The 21,635-nt window shown below is 36.9% G+C and overlaps 2 protein-coding genes across 11 annotated transcripts in view; one reads left to right on the forward strand and one right to left on the reverse strand.

The window, feature by feature from the left end:
- RAG2 (recombination activating 2) overlaps positions 1 to 21,635 on the reverse strand; it is a 44,579-nt gene that overhangs the window by 14,899 nt on the left and 8,045 nt on the right. For 2 of the 4 annotated variants that reach the window (XM_052694613.1, XM_052694612.1), the window contains exon 1: positions 3,245 to 3,342. Coding sequence is in view for 1 of the 4 variants with exons in the window: in XM_052694611.1 (XP_052550571.1) it covers positions 3,245 to 3,327 (83 nt within the window). In the remaining 3 variants the exon portion in view is untranslated. Of the gene's footprint in view, positions 1 to 3,244; positions 3,373 to 21,635 lie in introns of those variants that run through there. The other 2 variants (XM_052694611.1, XM_052694614.1) reach the window with 2 other exon arrangements.
- The window catches only part of IFTAP (intraflagellar transport associated protein), a 41,353-nt gene that overhangs the window by 12,278 nt on the left and 7,440 nt on the right, over positions 1 to 21,635 (forward strand). Inside the window, exons 1-7 of one of the 7 annotated variants that reach the window (XM_052694617.1) lie at positions 5,677 to 5,816; positions 6,058 to 6,143; positions 9,301 to 9,377; positions 10,661 to 10,815; positions 12,216 to 12,287; positions 13,221 to 13,266; positions 19,956 to 20,086. In XM_052694617.1, coding sequence (XP_052550577.1) covers positions 9,314 to 9,377; positions 10,661 to 10,815; positions 12,216 to 12,287; positions 13,221 to 13,266; positions 19,956 to 20,086 — 468 coding nt within the window. In that variant the 5' untranslated portion in view covers positions 5,677 to 5,816; positions 6,058 to 6,143; positions 9,301 to 9,313. Of the gene's footprint in view, positions 1 to 5,676; positions 5,817 to 6,057; positions 6,144 to 8,432; positions 9,378 to 10,660; positions 10,816 to 12,215; positions 12,288 to 13,220; positions 13,267 to 19,955; positions 20,087 to 21,635 lie in introns of those variants that run through there. The other 6 variants (XM_052694621.1, XM_052694618.1, XM_052694615.1 and 3 more) reach the window with 6 other exon arrangements.

Consider the following 21,635-nt stretch of genomic DNA (forward strand, 5'->3'; position numbering starts at 1 on the left):
AAGACACTTGAGGGCAGGGCTGCTAAAAAGTCCCTTTTCCCGTGTATGGCATCCAAAGGGTGTTTTTTATTAAAAAGATGATATTAAAATGAATAAATAGTTGAAAAGAATGGTGAACCCATGGTAATACAAATTAGTAATTAGAGCACAGGCCTAGAAAACTGAAACTTTTCATATTCTATTAAGATTTTTAAGAGTTTTAAGTATCTGCAGAAGAAAGACCACCTCTTTTGTTCAAATCCTACTGATGATATTGGTAAGAGAAATTATTTTGTTGATTATTTTAATATGTGCATTAGTATTGCTTGTAGAAACACTAAATGCTCTTATGTTTATGCCAAGCTAACATGTTTGTTTTTTGTTATTCCTTTAGCTTTGAGTAGAAAAGGTTTCAGAACAGCTAACTAGCATTTTTGTGGGGTTGTACAGCTCTGCTATGATGTTTAAATCCAACAAAAAATCATGAATGATGTCTTGACAGTACAGTTAAAGAAGCCTCATGAATGTTGGATTTACAAAGGAATTCATGATGCTGTTTTCTGTAGGGTTGGCTCATGAGTCATCTCTTCAAAACTAAATGCTAGAACAATTTTGGATCTATTTCAGTGAGAATTTGTCTGATCTGTGATTTTTTAAAAAATTACTGCATGGGGCAAGAGACTCTGTCTGGTCTTATAAAGTGAGTTGGAAGTTTAATGGAAAGAATTTGGTGTCCAAAATTAGAAGGCAGCATTTGCTTCTTTTAAACTCAGAGAGAGACTGGGAAATTCATTCAAACACAAAGTGTCTCCTTTGATCTTTTACCAAAAAAAAAGAATCATCTGGATTTTAAATTACTTATTTCTTACTTAAATGTCTTTATATATATGTATATAATTCTGAATCAGCCAGCTGGTAAAATAAGAAGCTATTGCTAGAATAAAATTCTTAGCCGAACTCAAGATTTGCTTCACAGTTTTTCCATGCTTCTGGCTGCTTGACCACTGCGATTAAGTTCAGACCATTGCTGCTGTTAAGTTTGCTCTATTTCATGTACTTCACCCTACTTGGCTCAGTGTTGAGGGCTTTGATCAGACCCATTTCCAGGTAAATTGAACCTTGGATGTATACTTTCTAGCCCCACTGCTGCTCTTTTAATGCTTCTGGACACAGCAGGCTGTCAGGCAGAGGAAGCTGGACAGTGGCCGACAATCTCTCTGCTTCCAGGTGGAGTGCAAGAGCTATCTTCTATGTTCGGATCAAATTAATTTAATTCCCCGGTGAAAGCTCCTGATGTATTTAGTTCACAGTCCATTTGATGGTAGCTATCTGCTTCCTTTTTTTAACCGTGATAAGAAAAAACAACACCTTTAAACTTCCAAGATAAGTGTCAGTAAAGGCACTTTACAAATTTGGGTCTAACCACAAAAAGCGTGGCAGAAAACTATTTAAGAAATGACAGTAAATTCACTTTAATTTAAAAAAAAATGGACCAGTAGGACAATGATAACCCCAAGAGAAATTTGCAGCCTTCTTTGTATGAGTGGATTTGCCAATAAAAGCAACTAGGCAACTCAATAAAACTAATTAAATTAATCTGTCATCCCCGGGGAACTTAAACAGGGCATGAAATAGGGAAGCAGCATCAATTCAGAGCTTTTTATTGATGTGTTTTGCTGGATCATTGGAAAGAATTGGTTGGGAGAAAAAATTTGCAATTTTCTATTGATCATAAATGTAGTAGCCACCTCTGTAACCTTCATTTGACGTAGTATAGAATCAAATACCATACAGAACCCCTAAATGCAGAAAAAAAGACATAAAGATGCAAGCACAATGGATTATTTTTGAAATTATTTTTCTTTCCTGTGATGCCTCTCTTACTGAACAATTTTAAAGGATTTTCAGATGGAAAAAGATGTATTTTTATCTGTGCATGACTTAGATTATATCATTCTGGAATCAAAGGAAGGAAAATATTTAGTAGTTTTGCTGTTGATGTTTTGATACACGTAGTGGTATAGTAGTGGTATATTGGCTGTAGTGGTATATTGGCTCTGGTTGAATTCTGTTACACTATATGAAATGATAAGACAGGATGAACCCTTGCTCTGCCTTCTCACCTTGCCTTGAAAGGCATCAAAGTGTGCTAAATGCAGCTGTTGGCTGTTTCGTGGCACTCCAATGAGGTGAGGAAACACTGTTAGCTCTCTTTTTCTATATGAAGAAATAGCACAAAGCAAGCATCATAGATGAGAGCCATATAAGGGCTTGACAGGACAACCAGAAACAGTAACTGTGACCTCAAACTGTGTTTAGTGTTGAACCTTCCATAAAATTGTGGGGTTTTTTTTCTTTTTCTTTTTTTTCTTCTGTGTCCAGTATGAAATCATGTAGAAATGGCTACTTTCAAAGAAGTATGTATTTGCCATTTGTTAAAACCAGGTCGCTCTGAAGATAACTTAATTTCTTAATTATGATGTCCAAAATCAAGTATTTTTTAAAGTACTTGGGATCTGTGATTCTTTTGAATTTTGTTCCTTCCTGCTGCAATCTTTTTCTTGATATTACTTGTTAAAAAATTAATACCTTTTGTGGATGTAAGATGCTTTAATCTGACACGGTTTGTTTTTCCTTACAGTGCTTATCTACTTATCTGCTTGCGCTGAATTCTTCTAGAATGCAATTACACAGAAGGTTTTTAAAACTAACCCTGTTCTGATTTATTAGACTGCAAAACAAACAATTAAAAGCCTCCAAGTGCAGAAATAATTCTAAATACATTGGTTTTTTTTAGCTGACGTTCCAAGTATGGCTCAGAAATGTCGGGTTCCTGTATACTGCATGGGAATTCTCCTGTTAGCTACTGTCAAATTTAAATTTTCCTAAACTATCCCTCAAACACAGTTTTGTCTGCACTTGGAAAAGTGGTGCAGATTTTATGAAGCCATCAAAAGCATTCCCACCTTTATCAACTTCTGGAAAAAAACTTCAAGTTCTTACATCCTGATACACTCTCAACGCACTGTAGTCTGTTCTTTTCAAAACATATTTTTCCCCCACAGCATAAACCCCCTGTTTGAACTAAAGAATCAGGTTTAGTGTGTTGGCAGTACTTGGTAATGGTAGATGCCTCATGGTCCTGGCAGTATTAAGAGTTGTTTCTCTCTTACTTGGGCTGAGCTGGTTAATAGCAGCTGAGAGTCTGCCCTAAAACATCTGTCATGGCTTTCTGAAACTTGTAAAGATAACTGTTGGTCATTACCTGTTGGAAGAAGCAGGATTTTGTTCATGGAGGCTGCTGAGATGCTCAAATGCACATCTGTTATGTGGCTTTACCAACGGCATTACAGTATTCAAATGGAGAAGGTATCTGACACCAGCACTGTTGATCTGTGGAAGAATAATGCATGTATTTAAATGATCAGCTTGGATGAATGTGGTATAAACAGGAAATATTGCCACTCTTCTAACACTGACAATAACTAAAACCCTATAGAGACATAGATATTGATACAGAGAAACAGTACATAAAAACACAGCATATAGATTCCATTAAGGAGAAGTGGAGAGATACTGATGTAGTAAAAGAACAGTTAAACTTTTGAAAATGAAGAGCCGATTTAGTTATGAATAAGTATTGCTGTGCATTAAGCTAAAGGGAATGTGTGGGTGGCTGAAATATGCTTGATGTAACCAACAGTCATTCTTCTTTCCCCAGAAGAAATAGATACGGAAAGTCCTCTCCTGTCTTTTATTTATTTATTTTAAAAATACGTTAAAGTAAAATAGGCAAAAATGGCAGCTCGAAGTAATAATTGGTACTTAAAAGATTACACGTTACTTGTCCCAGTCTACAGAATATTTATTTATCCTAGCTGAGGACAAAGAATCAAAGAATCGTAGAATTGCTCAGGTTGGAAAAGTCCTTGAAGATCATGAAGTCCAAATGCAACCTAACCAAATTAGCCTAACTCTAACAACCCTCCACTAAATCGTGTCCCTGAGCACCATGTCCAAACAGTTTTTAAACACATCCAAGGATGGTGACTCAACCACCTCCCCGGGGAGCCTCTTCCAGTGCTTAACAACCCTTTCTGTAAAGAAATATTTCCTGATATCCAACCTAAACTTATCCTGGCACAACTTGAAGCCATTTCAACTTATCCTGTCACCTGTCACCAGTGAGAAGAGAAAAACCCCATTCTCTGTGTAAGCACCTTTCAGATACTGGAAGAGAGCAATAAGGTCTCCCCTCAGCCTCCTTTCCCCAGACTGAACAGCTCCAGTTCCTTCAGTTGCTTGACATCACATTGTGAACTTTCATTAGCACACTGGTATTAGTGAGCAAAGAATCAAGGCTATATTATTGAACATAGTAAAAGCTGATCTTTTAAATGAAACAAACAAACAAAAAACATGGAGGCAAATAGTGCTTTTGGATGATTGTCTGTGATTTAATCAGGGTAAGATCAAAGATGTAAGGGGAAGGGCTATACTGATTGAATCTCTGTTCTGGCATAAGCAGAAGAGAGTTCCATAGACATCCATTACACTGGTGCAAGGTTGCAGTGAGGGAAAGGGGAACCAGCAGCATAAAACCCCCTATTAGTCAAATAGAAGAAGAAATGCAGAAATGGAAGACAACAATGTTTGACATACTTGCCTCAGTGTGCAAATTAATATTCATAACATGTCTTGAAAGTGCAGTAAGTTGTTATTTTCTCAGCTTCGCAGATTGAGTAACTTTGACGGAGGAGTTCTGCTTTTAGTGTTGCCATGGGATTGGTGTCATTGAAATCAGTGAGAGTTTTAGCTGAGAAAGATTTCAGTAGGACTTTAGCAATTTGAGTGTCTAATAGTTGGATAATTCAGATGCCTGTGGCTGGCAGATATGATACAGTATCTATGGAAAATCCATTGCCCTTTTGGGTGGCAGCAGAAGGTTAGGCAGGACACCTAGGGCTCCTAAAATAGCACTAGATAACTGTTTAGGCACTCGAATTGCCCTGGAACAGGCAAATAGGTGCCTAATTCCAAAATCCTTCAGTTATTCACTGTACGGAGTAGTTTTCTTTTTTTTTTTTTTTTTTTTTTTTTTTCTTGTCAAGATAAGTTGGACAAATTCTGCACTGATTTACAATGATTTATATATTTAAATACACAGGAAAAGAAAGATAGCTCAAGAATGTAAATTGGAGCAGATTTCCTTGGCAAAGTAACTAAAATAAAATACGAAGTTCTGTGCTTAGCTGTGCAGTATACAAGCAGGGGGAGGCTGCATATTTTGATTAAGGTACTGCAGAGTTATATCTGGGAGCAGGTTTGATCGAATTACAAAAAACAAAACAAAACAAAACAAAACAAACAAAAAACAGCAACAAAAAACTAAGCTTTAAAAATTATCCTCCCAACAAATTGGGTTTTCAGGCTTTAAATCTGTTTCTTTCCTGTTATGGCTTGGCATTTAGGGTAAATTACCTCAGCACCATAAAGCCGTATACATAGTTGCTAATAGGTAAATGCAGGTACTTCTGCACTGTTTCCCTGTTCTGAAAATCCTGGAGTGATATTTTATGGAAACATTTCAGTTTGTTTATGCTTTATGTGTGTCTGTTTGCTGGTGCATCTGAGATAATAAATAAAATTGAAATTTGTACTCTTGACCTCTTTATAAGACCATTATCATGCTACTGGGAGTAAATTACTTCTTGTTCAGGAGCACTGCAAAAAGACACTGCATTATTTGAATCCCAGGGGTTCCATCAAAGCATAACTTTGAAGGGATTTGAGGGATTGACAAGTCTTATGCTGTCTAATATTTTGAGGACAAAGAGGTAACTTGGAACTTTGCTGCATTAGCTTTGTTTTTTTAATAGTTGAAAGGGGCCTTGTTCTCATCCGCTTTTTATAAACATTTTTGGCATTAATCCATTGAATTGAAGGAGTGAAACGCTTGGTATCTTATATTGTTTAGTCTGGTGTGTTATCCCAAGCCAGGCACTCTGCAGTATTGATCGCTGTGTCTGTTCTTGCTTTGAAATGTTTCAGACCAAGGGACTTTTATCATTCTTCCAGGACTGGGGCTACTATTTCATCTCATAGGTTTCACTGACAGAAAGTTTTTCCTGGTAATCCCGATAGCTCTCTTCTCTGGCTTTGTGGTAAGTGACTCCATTATTCTTTGAAATATATGGGTGATCAGTGGACATTTTCAAAAGATTCCCTTCCAAATTGAAAGACAAAGAGAATTTTAAGCAATATGGAGGATAGATGCTGGACAGAAAGAATGTATCAATCTGATGTACTTTCTGATAGAAACGTTTCTGAAGCCTGCAACATACGTCTCAGTTAGAGTGATGGATATTACTCTTGAGAGACTGAGATTTGCTTTTCTAGAGACCTAAGCTTGTTTGTTATTTCATTGTAGTGACAGTGGAATTTCTAAAAAGTAAAATTGAAAATCTGTCTTCAGAGTAAACATACGAATCCTTCCATCCTTTCAAACCTCTGCTATTTTTTGTTGCGTTTGTATCTGTTATTTATTTTTTCGCACACAGTATCTAAAGGGGGTGGGGAGGAAGAGTGGGCTATGAGAAGGAAGGGGGCAGACTTCAGCAGAATGTGTTGTAACAGAACAAGAGGAAATGATTTCAAGCAAAAGGAAGGGAGACTTAGGCTGGATAGAAGAAATAGTTTTTTTACAGTAAGGGTAGCGAGGCACTGGCACAGGTTGCCCAGATATGTGGTGGAAGCACCTGTCCTTGGAGATATTCAAGGTCAGGGTTGATGGGGCTGTGAGCACCTGTTCTAGTGTAGGCGTCCCTGTTCATTGCAGGGGAGTTGGACCAAATGACCTTTAAAGGTTCCTTCCAACTCAAACAATTCTATGATTCCATGAAAAGCCAGTGCTGTACACATCTGGGTCTTTGCTGTGAATAATGAGTCAATTATCACTTAGCCAAGGGGGGGAGGCTGAGCGAGCCTCTCACTGGCTTGAATGTGACCTGTTTTGCTTTCCATTCTCTTTCAAAAGTAAGGACAGAAATGGCTGGAATTCAGAATACTGTCAAAGGAATAAAGCTGAGATATTTCTCTGCAAATTGCCAGTTTCTTTAGATTTAGCAAAATTTGTGTTGTTTTAAATATATTTTTCAAGATAATAACTTACTGCTCTCAAAGAGGCTGTTGTGTGATGTGTGTGTTGAGAAACTACAGGTATCAGTAGTCATCAGAAGAGTGGATCTCATCTGCCCTGAGGCACACTGTCTGTGCAACATTATGTTTGATTCTCCCACCCCCCTGCCTGTTCTTGTGACATAGCCTTATTATGCACATGGGTGCATAGCTGATACTTTTACTGAGGAAGCATGTAACAATTTATTTGTGTTTTTTTTTCTTGTCCTTGTAGTTTTTTTTCTCCTTGCAGTCATTAATGTGGTATCACATTGCAGTTGTGAATGTTGCATCAAAGATAATACTTGATGTTATGTAACTCAGCAATGCTGCAGTGGTCTTAACCAAAAAAAAAATGTGTCTAAGAGCAGCTTATGGCTAGTCTCTTTGGAAATTGAATACTATTCTAGCTAGTCTGAAGTAAATGAATGGTGCACAAATACTGTGAATGGCTCTTGATTTCTTGTTAGCTCACATAACCTATCAACTTTTTGTCTGTGAGAATAGCTCAGATGTCCAGAAAGCATAAAATAAGTCATAAAATAACTTTGTGGACTGCTTAATTGTAACTAATGACAACTATTTGTCCTAGGTCTTCTGATATGAAGTGATATGCTTTTATTTGGAGTATTCGGGATCTTTGGAAAATTATAGCACAGATTATAGCACAGATTATAGCACAGAAGAATGATTACGGGGGCACCCAGGATAGACATTGGCTTATTCAAGTTCTTCACTGAAAGAGTCAGGCATTGGAACAGGCTCCCCAGGACAGCGATCACAGCCGCAGGTTGCTAGAGTTCAAGAAGTGTCTGGACAATGCTCTCAGATATATGGTCTGATTTTTGGGTGGCTCTGTGTAAGGCTTGGATGATGCTTATGGGTTCCTTCCAACTTGGGATATTCTGTTTCTATACATAAGTTTATTCAGAGCCTACTGGCGTATGAATTATGATGTTGAACATTAAAGTTGATGGTGCCTTTTGTCTCTCTGTTAATCTTGCTGAGAAACGTGTATTGCTTCCAGAAGCTTTCTTCCAGTTTTCTTACATAAAGGCCTCCGAATGTGCACAGTGAGGATACTGGCCCCTCAGTTCCTAGTGTGACACTGTGGATACATGTTTGGCTGCATAAAGACATTAGTATCCTCTTGTGGTTTGTCAGTTTTAAATATTAAACTTCTCAGTTCTTGGTATAAAAAAGGAAGTTCATCCTGTTCTACCACTGTAATAACAAAAGATTGAAGCTTTTTGAGCCGCTAATCACATTCTTCCTGTAAAGTGGGATGACAATATCTTCAAATAGTGGGTGATAGCTTTAACCTGTCAAGAGTTTGAAAGAGGGTTTCTGATTTAACACAGCTTCATTTGCATGGCTTGAAAAAGAGAGTGTGTAGGAAGAAGACATTGCCCATATGTAGTGCTGTTTCCAAATATTGTTTTAGGAAAACACTTGCTAAAAAAGCAAGAAGCCAGATGTCATATCAAGAGACCTGGGATTTAGGAATTATTCAGAGGATCCATCTGTGGTTTGAGTTTTAAAACCTGTTTGCTAGGCTGTTCTGATCTGGTGCAATTTACTTTTAATGAACCTGACTCTTACAAGTAAGGACGTAAGGTTATGTCCAGAATGCCAGCCCTTTCTGTGTGTCATAGTAACTGCAGCACAGAGCTGTCTGTGGGGATTAATAAGTCTGTGGGAAAGTGGATGGCTGAATGTACTAACCCCAAGGGCATCATTAAGGCTCTCTGCAAGAAATACTTTAATGCCTATAACGTGTAATTTCGCTTTAGAAATGGACTGCAGTGTTTCTTATTCTTATAGAGTAAATCTTTCAAACTAAACCCAAGAAACTTGGTTAAAATCAGCATTTATTTTTTCATGTAGTGCAAAGTTCATCTGGTTCTCCATATTTTATAATGGATTTTTTTTTTTTTTAAATAAAAAGGCAGTTTTATTTTGGCTACAATTAGTATATTTTTAGCTACTTTGTATGCAAACAGTCAGAGTGAGTTTAGAATTCCAAACTTCCATGCAAATGCTTGTCTTGACCTCTAGTCAGCTCTCAGCTGCAGTTGCACTGTGGAGGTTCCATCCGTGATGTCACTGCTGTGTCATAATTTTGCTGGCTGTTCTGCACTGCAGAGACCTGTCCGGTATGATGGCCAGAAGAAGCAGGAGTTGTCCTGTCCTCGCTTCTGTTGTAAATGGCATTCTTACAGGTATGAAAGGTGTCAGAAGCTGTCGCTGACTCACTTATATTTTTGAATACTCCCTTATTTTCACTGTGGGCCCAATTAGCTGCTACTGATGCATAAAAGAAACATGAGAGAAGGTATCCCAGTCTTCTGTTGGTACCGTGTCAAAATGTTTTTCCAGTCTGACTTTCAACAAGAGAAGAATCCCCTAAAGGAACAAACCCTTCTTAAACACCTATATTTAATCTTTAATTTCAGAGCCTAAACTTTTGACGATTAAATGCTGCTGGCATATGGCTGTTTATAAGCTTGATCCCAGAAACAAATTTTCTCTTGCAAAATTGTTCCTGGACAGTCAGGTTGCTAATGTAGGTTTTGAACACTGAAAGCAGCAGTACCTAAAGGTCTCAGCTCAAATGAGGTGTATTACTAAATAAAGATACAGGAGCTAGATTTGCATTGTGATAAAGAGAGCAGTTCTTTGCTCAGCATCAAAGACAGAGTAGGAAGCCAGACCTTGAAATTTGCTTTCTCATCCTTTTAGGATTGTGCGTCTTTCTAAGCAGAAATCTTTCATCCGATTATGATCTGGGGCTCTCTCGTCATGGTGGCAAATTGTGTGCTGTCATCTGTCTACAAACTAGTAACTTTAAAGTGATAATATCGTATAGGACCTGTCACTGTATCTCATCACATAGTCTTGGTCTGCTGGAGGTTCTGGCAGTGGTGATGTGGAAACCTGAGAGCTTTGCAGATGTTGAACCTGGGCAGGCGCACAACTGGTGTCACTACCAGCTCTGGCAAATGAATTGCCAAGGCTGACTTCTATACCAGACAACATGGATGTTTGCTCTAGTGGTTGTGGTGTTCACATGCTGGAGCATGTGTTTGGGCTGTTCATCAGTGTAAACAGGGTGATACCAAGATACTGTGGTATGAAATACAAGAATTTTTGGACCAGATCATTACAGCACTCAATAAAATTCAGAGCATTTTTCTGTTCTTGGTAACCTATCAGGTATGTGAAGGTATGTAAAGTTTTTTATATACTGTAAACTTTTTCAACAATGAATTTTTCCGTATCAAGGAATAGATCATACTTTATGTACTGGGAGTTCAAACTGCATATTTAGCTTTATGATAAAGATTGCAAAGTAGATGTATATCATGCACATGGAAATTCTGAGCATAAGACGAGAAGTGAATATTTGAATGAAGTCAGTATAATATCTAGTGAAATTCATATGTTTTTCTTTATCTTGGATGGTGCCATTATAGTATCTGATGTAATATGATTCTCCTTGCAGAAGAAGAGATGAAGATGATTCAAGGATGTAAAAAATCCTTAAGAAAATCATTTTCTGATTCTGACATCTCAAATGGAAATAAACAGGATGGTTTCCCTGAAAGAAGCAAGGAAAAGCTCATGTCTGTCCTACCACAGACTCCAAATGAGAATAAGGTAATAAGTTAACATCTGTCTGTGTGGACAAGCATTAGTTTCAAAAAGATTAAAAGAAGTAAAAATAAGGGTATACTGTCTAAATGTTAGATGCTGATGGTATTATCCCATCTAAGGCAAATATTTAAAACACTACCCAAGTGTGTAATGCTTACAGAGGCACCTGCAGGGATCACATTTGACAGTGGCATTTTCTCTACTGCAAAGCTGTCCTAATCTGACTAATAAATAAGGAGCCCCACAAAGACCATTGTTAGGCTTTCACTCAAAACTGCAGTTAATGGTAGGGTTTGGCAAAAGACTTGAGTGTGTGAATACCAGCATGCACACATTTACTTTGCTTGAGGATTTTAAAAAATACAGAATCCTGTTGCTTCAGCTGCCTGAAGTAAATATTAGGCAGGCCAGAAGTCTTTTTAATCTTTGGAAACCTATGAGATTAGGAATGTGCAGGGACAAGAAAACTGCATACATCATCTGGAGAGAGCAAGATGAAAATCTGAATCTACTTCTTAAGAACTTGTACCCTCCTGCATGAATAACAAAAAATAAAGCTGCAATCTTGCCTGTAATAGATTCATTAAGTTTCTTATTACAAATGAAGTAGCGGGTCATTTTGTGCAATGCACACAGCAACACACTTCAATGGCTTCAAATGATGGCACTGCCGGGCCTCACTCAAAGAGAAAAAGCTGTCATTTTTCTCCCTACTAACACATGCCTTTGAGGTAGAATCAAGCAAGGCTTTTAAAACAGTCACATTCTATCAGCTGATTGCATAACAAAAATGACAAAAATCTTTTTGCCACTGATCTTATGAAGAGTATGGATGCTTCATTGGTATAGATGGCCGTTGGGTCTCTTGCTTTAGCCACTTTGAATTGTTTTTCCACCCTGTAGAGCAACGTGCAGCTTCCATTAGCCTTTATGTTAAGGAAGATCTTAATACTGCTCTTTGTTGCTACAGAAAAAAAAGTTTCAGCCATGACGCCACATTTTTGTCACATAAACAGTTTTAGAAACAAATACAGTAGTAGTAGAATGCATCAGAAAAGCTGCTAGAATAGTAATGGGAGGAGTCTTTAATACATTAAGTTGGGCACAGTAGCCTTTAAACTTCCTGTGAGGAAAGAAGGGAAACAATTGCATTTGTAAACAATATTTCTATTCTAAATGTTGCTTTTTTGGCATAGTGTGATTACTTATACTAAATCAGTCTGGTTCCATGTAGAATTTCAAAGGATTACCTACATGCATTCTATTTGCAGCAGCACAGCATTCACTTTATACAATTTTTAATCACTGTCAAGAATCTGTGTGTGTAAATCAGTAGGGGTGTAAATGAGCTTGACTATTGCTTTGGTTCTGTTTCATGCATATTTCTGCATGTCTATCTACAGATGGTCATAAATGAGAGCTGGAAATCTGGTGACTCTGATGGAAATGGCCTCAGTCTATCTGAAAGAGCTCAGGTGAGGTTTCCTTTCATTTTCTTCAAAGTGGAGATTATGAGTTGAATGTCACTGAATGTTGCTTTATGTACAAATAAACCTTTTGTAGTTTGTCAGTGTATTTTTTTCACATCTATGGGAAAGAAGAATGAGATCATCATCCTCCACATTTCTTTTCCAAGTGTTAATGAGCATGTGCTATTAAAATATAAAGGTTGTGTAACACAATAGTGCCAAATCAGTTTGTAAAAAATGATCAAAGAGCATCCCTGATTACTGCACAGATACACAGAAGGCTCTATTGTGTATAGTAAATAAATCCTTTGTTGTAACACTATTTACAGATGGGCTGGGAAAGCTCTTTGACTCTCATATTTGCATCTATTCAGAGTGCTGCCTTGAATATGAAGTAACTCTTGTGATACTTGTTCTATAGTGTGGACTGTTTTCAGCAGATATCAGCCTGATAAAAACAGTAGTGATACGTCCCAGCTGAAGTATTAAAATTTACATAATCCTTAGCTTTTTCATTTTCCATTCAGTTCAATATTAATATCAAATATAGAAAGATGAAGTTTACAGTTTAAGCTGTGCCTGTGTCACGTGTTGTGCCTTTGCAAATCCACAGAGTAGCTTTTTTTCTTTGAAAATATTTGACTTCTCCATCTTCCTACCAAGATTTTGAAAAGGTTGCTCTTCAGCTTGAGCTTCTTTCGCTGTAGTTGGTATGCAACAGCTGCAGCAGCAATCCTGTGCAGAAATCCTTCTACACTTAGAAGTTTTTCCTTTGTGTTTTACATTGAAAAAAAATCATATTCTTTCTTGGAAAAATACAGAGGAGAATTGAGATGACAAAGAAGACAACTTAATGCTTTTCTGCTTTTTTGTAGTTTGTACTGAAAGGGATGGAATTTGATCTGTTTTTCACTTTATTTTTTTTTTTTTTCACTGCAGGTGGACCATTACTTAGAAACATACATAGATGGAGAGCCATGCAATGGTACGTTTTATCCATCTTCATATTCACAATCAGATTCTGTCTTTGGATCCATGTGTACAGATATTACTTTTTATTCTTTTTAGTGACTCTGAAACATTGTTTAGCAGAACAGTTTATCTCTTAAAAATTTTATTTTTCCTCCATTCTTCTATTGCTAGAAAATTTTCCCAATTGCCCGTATGCCCCAGACTGATGAATTCATGTCCACACTCTAAGATGAGATATTAAGTTACCTGTTAGGCACTGATTTTTTTTCAAGGTTTTTCAACTTTTTGTGGCAACTTTCTCATTTTTCTGTTCCTCTGTTTTGTATAGAAATTATTTTAATTAGAAAGTGTAACCCACAAAGTAAATCGGGTGCTAAAAGAGAATCCTATGAAGTGGAAATATTTAATGAAAATGTTTTCCCTACTCATTACAGTGATTTCATCCTGGGCTTAAAATGAATAAGAATTATCTTTAATACACGGTGAACTTCTTTGAGCATTCAAACTATGAGCATTTTGAATTGTTTTGAATTTCTCCATTATGAGTACAAAAAATTTAACTCTCCTGCCACTGAAAAGTATATAGAAATATTGTGCCTGCAGTTGTTTGTCTATTACAGGTACTTGTGCGGTCTTTGTTTCTACCAAAATGGAACACCCTGTGGTGATTTTCCTCATCTATACTTGTGACTGCACAAAGAAACCAAGCCATACAGTTTAAGAGTTTTGCATAAAGTCACTGGAAGAAGCTGTGACAGAGCAGACTTTGGTCCCTAGTTGTTACTGTTTAATTAGTCTGTCTAATCCATTAACTATTTGATTAGTCCTTTCCGTATGTGCAGAGTACTTATGAAGTCAGAGGGCTTACGGGCTTGGAATTGATGAATATTTAGAGCTTGGTTGTAACTCACAAGAAAACAATAAACCAGCCTAAGTCAGTTTTATAACAATCTTTCTTTGTACTGGGCATAGTAGAAAGGGGAGAGTGAGATTGCTGTCCTGTGTTAGGCACAGAAATGGAAAAGTTCTTTTCTGTGCATTGTTCTTCTCCTCATTTTTCCCCCCTTTTAGGACACTGTTCTCATTGTTCTGTGTTTATCTTCAATTATCATAATATCTATTAAAACTGGGACTCACTGGTGGAAGCCTTAATTTACATTTCACTAATGAAATAAGACTGGTCTATATCTAGTTTAGGAGAAGTATCATCAGATATCTCTAGTTCAAAAGAAGCCACAAACTGGAAGATGAGAAATAAGCTCAACAGTACAAGCTGGGCAGTGATGAAAAAGAACTGACAGAACTTGGGGTCCCCTTTCTGGACCATTGCAGACATTGTCTGTCCACAGGCCTTTCAGTGTGCAAGAGTAAATGCTAATCACATACATTTAGAAACCTCCTAGTAAAACATGCTGCATTTGAACAAGATGAAAATTACAGAAATGATCATCTGCTTGTGCTGTATGAATATAACTTCATGCAAGCTAACTTGGGAAAGTTTTTCAGTTATGGCTTTTAATGGTAACCATAAACAATAATAAAAACTATTATACCACCACTGCTGTAGATTATCACTATGCTAACTACTAGTTTGTTTTTTTTTCTACTTGACATTTGATTGATTTCAATATTTGCTCTCCTCAACTCCTCCCACAAGATAGCCCTCACTGCACAAACTGCTTTGCTACAGAAAGTGGCTGCATCAACTCCTAAGCAATCAAGAGTGCCGATTAATGACATGAAGTATTTAGATTATATTTTATAACATTACAATACTGCACAGTCAGAAGCTAATTATTCTGTCTCTGCTCTGTAAGGAAAGTAAACAGCAACCAAACTCAGAAATGCATAGCCTTGTTCTTGCCCAAGGCTTCAATGGAGGATGGTTGTTCAAGTCAAAAATAAACCCACAACAAAACTACAAAAAGAACCCTTTCACTCCTAAGTCATCATGCAGAAAATAGGCCTCATAGCTAGATAGTTCTCTTATACATTAAAATCCACATTTCTTCATGAAGAGAGATTAATAATCTCATTTCTATAAGTAGAAATATAGATATTTCTAGAAATATAAAGATATCTATTTCTAGCAACAACATGCAAAATAAAATATAAAATGGTATGGCTACTCTTGTTTACCTTAATGAATATAAAATATCACTAATGGCCACTTTAATAAAGGATTGATTGTAAAGGGCTCTAATTAATTTATAAGTAAGGCAAAGTGTGAATCAAATTTGAAAGGCATTCTGTTGCTGATCTCTTTAAATGCTGCCACCCCTGTGTCAGACAAATGAGTTCATACTGGCAGAACAAGCCAGGACACCCAATGAAAAATATACCTTGCTAATATAATTACAGCAAGCTTTTATCTCTGCTTGATATTGGCAACTGTTCAGCATCTCTGTACTTCATTTAACTTTAAGGGCAGATAATTTAGCTGAGTTAGCAATTGTACATTAATGCAATAAATATTCACACGGAGAAGTGGCTCAAAGCTGAAGGTGTGAAAAGCATGGTAGAAAATACATGTTAAAACAGCCAGGTGCCTTCTGGAAGATGTTCTGTGAGAATCCCTTTGTGCTTGCAGCCCAGAAGGTCAACTGCATCTGGGTTGCATCAAGAGAAGCATGACCAGCAGGTTGAGGGAGGTGGCTCTTCCTCTCTACTCTGTGAGGGTGGTGAGACTCTGGCACAGGTTGCCCATAGAGGTTATGGATGCCCCCTCCCTGGAAGCATTCAAGGCCAGGGTGGAGGGGCTGTGAGCAACCTGGTCTAGAGGGAAGTGTCCCTGCCTGCAGCAGGGGGCTGGAACTACATGGTCTTAAAGGTCCCTTCCAACTCAAACCATTCTGTGATTCTATGAATCATTCTGCTTTATTTTGTTTATTATTTTACTAAGTCCAGTATCTTTTACAGTGTGAACACAGCTGCTTCTAATGAGAGAAGCAGCCCATAGATTTAGTCAGTATGCAAATCCACTGTAGCTGTTTTCATTAGACAGCACTGGGCTGCAAGCCTGAAAGCAAGGCAGTACTTTTTCATTGTGAATCTTTGGCTCAGCAAACCAGAATTGGCAAAGGAAAATTGCTGCCCTAAACCATAGCTTTAAACCATAGCGTAGTGACAGCATGCGTATGGTGGACTGCTTAATTGCTTTTTCTCATTGAATTTAATCTGTAAGTAGCTTAAGGCAACAATAGAAATAATGAGGCTTTCTCCAAGGACAGATGGAGAATGCTTAGTACCTGTGTTTTGGCAACAAAATTCCTTTCCAGAATGGGTGACAAATCACTTGCCGTAGGGCTCAAAGGATACTTGGGTAATAATAGTAGATAGTATTTATACAAAATGCTAAATATGTGAGAAGCATGTCTAGGGACTTTGAGTATAGCCTTCTTTAAATACAGGAGTATATTAAAAAAGAGCTGATTAAATGTGTAAGTAAGGATACACAGATTGGGCTTAGAATGCTGAGATGCAGCACACTTGTCTTTTCATGGTCCACATTTTCTGCTGCCCCAAAGAAAATAAGGAGAACCTGAATGACTGATTATTTAACTTAACAGTTCTCTATGCAATATTTAGCAATATTTTATTTTCCATAATCTATGCCTTCCCATTTATATTTTGAAAAAAAACAATCATCTTCAGGAACAGGATTCAGAGTTCTGTGGACGTTTTTTTTTAAAGTATTGGGCTCCACCCAACCTACAAATCTGTTTCTTTTTATCTCCTCTACTCTCTGCAACCCACTTAACACTGCCTCAGGATGACTTCACACTAGACAGCTCTTTGGGGCTAACAGCCTGAAGCCTGAGAATGAGAGGAGCCAAAATTTAGCTTTTAATGTTTTTTTTTTTTTTTTTTTTTTTTTTTTTTTTTTTTTTTTTTTGTTAGCACTACTTTCCTCTTCAGCTTCCCATCAACAGAATTTTTGCCAAATGTAGTGTCAAAAGTGGTAAAGCCTGCAGTGGCCTATCTATAGCTGTGCATCACTTGGCTCAGTAAAGATAGATAATTGCATACTTCTTCATTCCTGAGGGTTCAGATCAGTTTTCTGCCAACAGATTATTTTTTTTCCTATACTTATAATTAACATCAGTGGTACAAACTGAATCTAAAAAAAACAATTTAGTGGTCTTTGCAAATTTAGTTAGTAATCACTTTCTCTGAGCCTGTCACGTGGAGTAAAAGAGCTAAAGAAGATTTTCTCAGCTTCCAAATCTGTTCTGCTAAACTTTAGTGGACTCGAGCAAAATTGTAGAAGTGCACTGCCATATTATCCAAGAAGATGATTCTTCAGTGTCTTCTCATATTTTTAATATCACTGCCTTCTCAATTATCTCTATATACAGTGCCATTGGCAATATCCATGGCATTCCTGTTGCTAATTAATCACCTCCATACAGAACATAATTAGCAGCTTAATTAGGATCATCATCCACTAGTGCTGTAACAGCAACCTAAATCAGCTGTGAGGTACTGGCTAGAACTTACAATAGCCTACAGTTCCTTTGGGAGCTCCCATTGAGAAGGAGTACTGTCAAAACTCTCTAATTTTTCTCTCTGAAGGAGTTTCTTGATTAAACACTATCAGGGAAAGCAGCATTTACCGATTAGACTTGCATATGCTGTCATGCAGCCAGGATAGAGAGACAAAGCTCATTTCTGGCATGTCTACTGGCAAACAAAGGTTGATTACCACATTCTTACGGGGTGATTGAAGGAAATTTGAAACACTGTTTGCATTACTAACGAGCCTTAAAAAATTGGAATTGACATTCTGAGTATGACAAGCACTTCTTGCTAAAAGCAAAAATAAATTTCCTTCTGTTGTCCCAATTTTTAAGAGATGTCTTCTTGAGCCACTGCCAGGCAGTTACATAAATGTTTCTTCTTCATCTTCTCTCCACAGATTGGTCTGTTGTGAGGAAAAAGCTGCTCTTAGTACTAAAATAATGGACGTTACCTCAGGAGGTGATATAAACCTCTTGGTGTCCAGGCTTTCCTCTCTTCAGGGAGGGTATATATTTGGGGTGCAAGTTTGAAACAAGAAGTTGCCATTGCCTTTAAATAAGCATTCACATCTCACTTCTGTCCTACAAATAATTTTGACACCGGTTATGAAAGAATGAAAAAAGTAGTTCCAGAGTATGTGTGAAGCCATAGAGAATTTTCAGAAAGCTTTCTCATATAACTGATGAAGAATAAGATCAGATACTATACTGAGGACAAGGACTGAAAGCACATAGATGACTGGAGATAGGTATAAGCAACCAAGAGAGTAGAGGTGAAAATTGAAAACCATTTATTTGTGAATCATGAAGCAAAACACATAAGTCTGGGAATGAGATACCAGAGGGAATAGATTCAGCTCTTTATTAAAGAATGTTCTACTTTACAAGTCCAAAGTGGATAGTCCTGCTGGCTTTGAAAAAATATAGAGATGCTAGAAGAAAAAATAAATGAAGAATTTCATTATGTAACTTTCAAGAATGCCTAGCTAGGAAATCATTATTTTCAAATGTGGCTTTACAGGAAGATAAGAGGTCTGTAACCACTCTGCTCTGATGAAAGCATACAGGTAGAGATAAACAGCCACTTCCTCGTTTTCACTCTGCATCTATCTACCCTGTTATTGGTTCCATAATTAACATTTGAACAACACTTTGAAAGTTTCTGAGATTTCAAGAGAAAAATAAGCTACAAATATCTGTTATGAAGCTGTAAAGAAATTTGTGCACCAGGCAGAAAAAAGAGTAGATTGATTTACATAATCCTTCAACTAAATTGCAAGACATATGGTTTCCTTAAGTTTCTTCATATGAAAGCATTATGGAGACAAGATGGATGCATCTGCGCTGTAGCAGAGTTGAGATTGGTTGATGTTAAAAGATACTTGTAAACCAAAGGCATATCATTCTGAGCTGTCACAGAAATCAAACCCACCATTCCTAGTACGAACATTTTCCTTAAGTGTGGAATGGAGAAGTGATTCAGAAAGTCTGCAGACTTGTGAACTGTGGTCCAAATACTGCCAGCATAGAAAGGTTGCGCGTTCCAGATACATGTAATTCCTCTTAAATGCCTCTCATTGGAAAGTTCAGGGATGGGCAAACATCCATTAAATATCCTTGGACAAGAGTCAACTGGCATCATAATGGGAAATATTATTACTTCTATCAGGTATTGCTTACTTAACACTTCAGGAGATTAATACTAGGACAGATACTTGTAAAGATTCCTTATGCCCAATGGATAGATGGTGAAACTCTAGGAAAAGAGAATTGAAATAAACTGCCCAGCTGATCAATGGCAAGACTAGAATTCAATCTTATTTCTAAGTCTGCTCAGGATTTTCCTTCCTCTTTATGAAACACATAAATCTAATACCAAATTTTCTCTGAGTTTGGGCATGTCTAGCTGCAGAACTTCTATGCTGTGTTCTCAAGAAAGAAGAGCTAACCATCTACTTAACTTTGATTTTTCCTTAGTATAGTGTACTTTATTATCTAGATTTTAGCTTAGGATTGCATGGATCTGTTCTCAAGGTAACTGCCTAATATTATGCAACAGTCAGTATGCTACACTTACAACTAAAAAACCTCTATCTGCATTTAAGCACTATGAGATTTTACACATGATTTTGCTAAACTTGCACATAAAATGGAAGGCTAACATCCATTATTTTTTATTCAGCAGGGTCATTTGTTCTTCCAGGAGAGGTGGAAGAGATAGGGACTTGCTCTCCACTTCCTTTAGAAAAGTCTTTTCAGCAGAAGCTCAAAATCTCCTCAGTTCAGGAGCCACTGGACAACAAAGCAGAAGAGGTATGAGGCCATATTTTTATTTCTTTTTTTTTTTTTTTTCCCAACCTCTTGGCTTACAGTGTTATTTCCACAAGGACAGAAAGATTGTGAGAAGCTTCTGTGAGTTAAAAAAATAATATTATTAATTTTTGAATTAAAAACATATTCTTAAACACATTAAGAATTGGGATAAATGATTGAATACAAAAATATTGTTTTGTTATTATATTATCTTGCATTTTCAAAATGTAGACTTCAAGGCTCCAAAATGTATGTGGGCTTTTTAATATTTAATTGCTTTAACTAAAAAAATATTCAAGTAAACTCTTGCACTTTCTGACCTTATAACAAATGGGAACTTATGAAGAGAGTGATGTGCCATTTAATATTCCAGTGATCACATGATCTTAAAATAATATTCAGTTCTCACTGAGCTGAATATAGGAACCATTTTTTTTGCAACAAAGAGGTAGTGAATGATCACTTCAGTGTGACACTGAAAATAAAAATGGTTTTAGAATATACTGTGATCAGAATTGGGATTTATTCTTTTGGAAATAAGTGGTAGTGTGATGCTGTATGATGCTGCTGAGGATTTGTATTGTCTACGATGGGTGTGAACAGCTTAGTGTTATGGAATCTCAGTCTTTTAATCAGACACAATCAATACGTGCTTTAATTTAGAATTGCTGTTTTCCTTCAGAATTTCAGACCTTTTCAAAGTAGAACAGAAGGTGTGGATTGCTCACAGGCTTATTCTAAGTCATTTAGCTTCCTATCCAAACAGTCATTGTGAGCATTAGCTTTTGGGGATGTTTCTATTGAAAATTTTTTTCCATAGCTCTTTTCCCTTGCCTGATTGTGGTAATAGAAGCTGAAGTTAGCTTCTGGCTAAAATGGGGCAGTTTTGATATCATATGTTTATTGATATCCTATGAGGTTTAAACCATAAGCCATAATGATATGTGACCAGTGAAGGATTGATGTTATGGTAGTGTGCATAGTGCCTCCTTTCATGAGTTGAATTGTGTTTGGTTCTTTGCAATAAACTCTTGAACAGGTCTGCTTTGGGAGAAAGTAACAATGTTCTAAAATGACCTTTCCAGCTCTAGTGCATTCCACTCTGTGAATAAAAATATTTGCACTTTTCCCTAAGGACTGATGTAATTCACAGTTTTTTGCCTTAAGAAATATCCATTGGCACACAAAAACCCTTAGTATGAGGTTTTACAGTTTGCTCATTTGATAACTTCTGTGTAAAATCAAAGAAGGGGGGTTGTTGCAGTGTTCATAAATGATTGTATGTGACTGTAACATAGTTCATGAAAAGTAACTGAAGATTCCACTGCATGCAGCATTCACTTCAATTTCAGAAAAAGGTGGATTTTGAAAGGGAAATAGAGTATTATTACATTAATGCTTCTTTTTCACAAGTGTTCAGTTGGTACCAGACAACACAATTCTCAAAATGAAGTCAGCATTTTCCCTAGATTATGTGTATTTTAGTGCCTTCACTTAAGTATCAGAAATGTGGCCTGATTTTTAGAACTGTCAAGACTGAACAGGTCTA

The sequence above is a fragment of the Tympanuchus pallidicinctus genome, unplaced genomic scaffold (assembly GCF_026119805.1).
Source record: "Tympanuchus pallidicinctus isolate F22 unplaced genomic scaffold, pur_lepc_1.0 scaffold3, whole genome shotgun sequence".
Taxonomy (NCBI): Eukaryota; Metazoa; Chordata; class Aves; order Galliformes; family Phasianidae; genus Tympanuchus; species Tympanuchus pallidicinctus.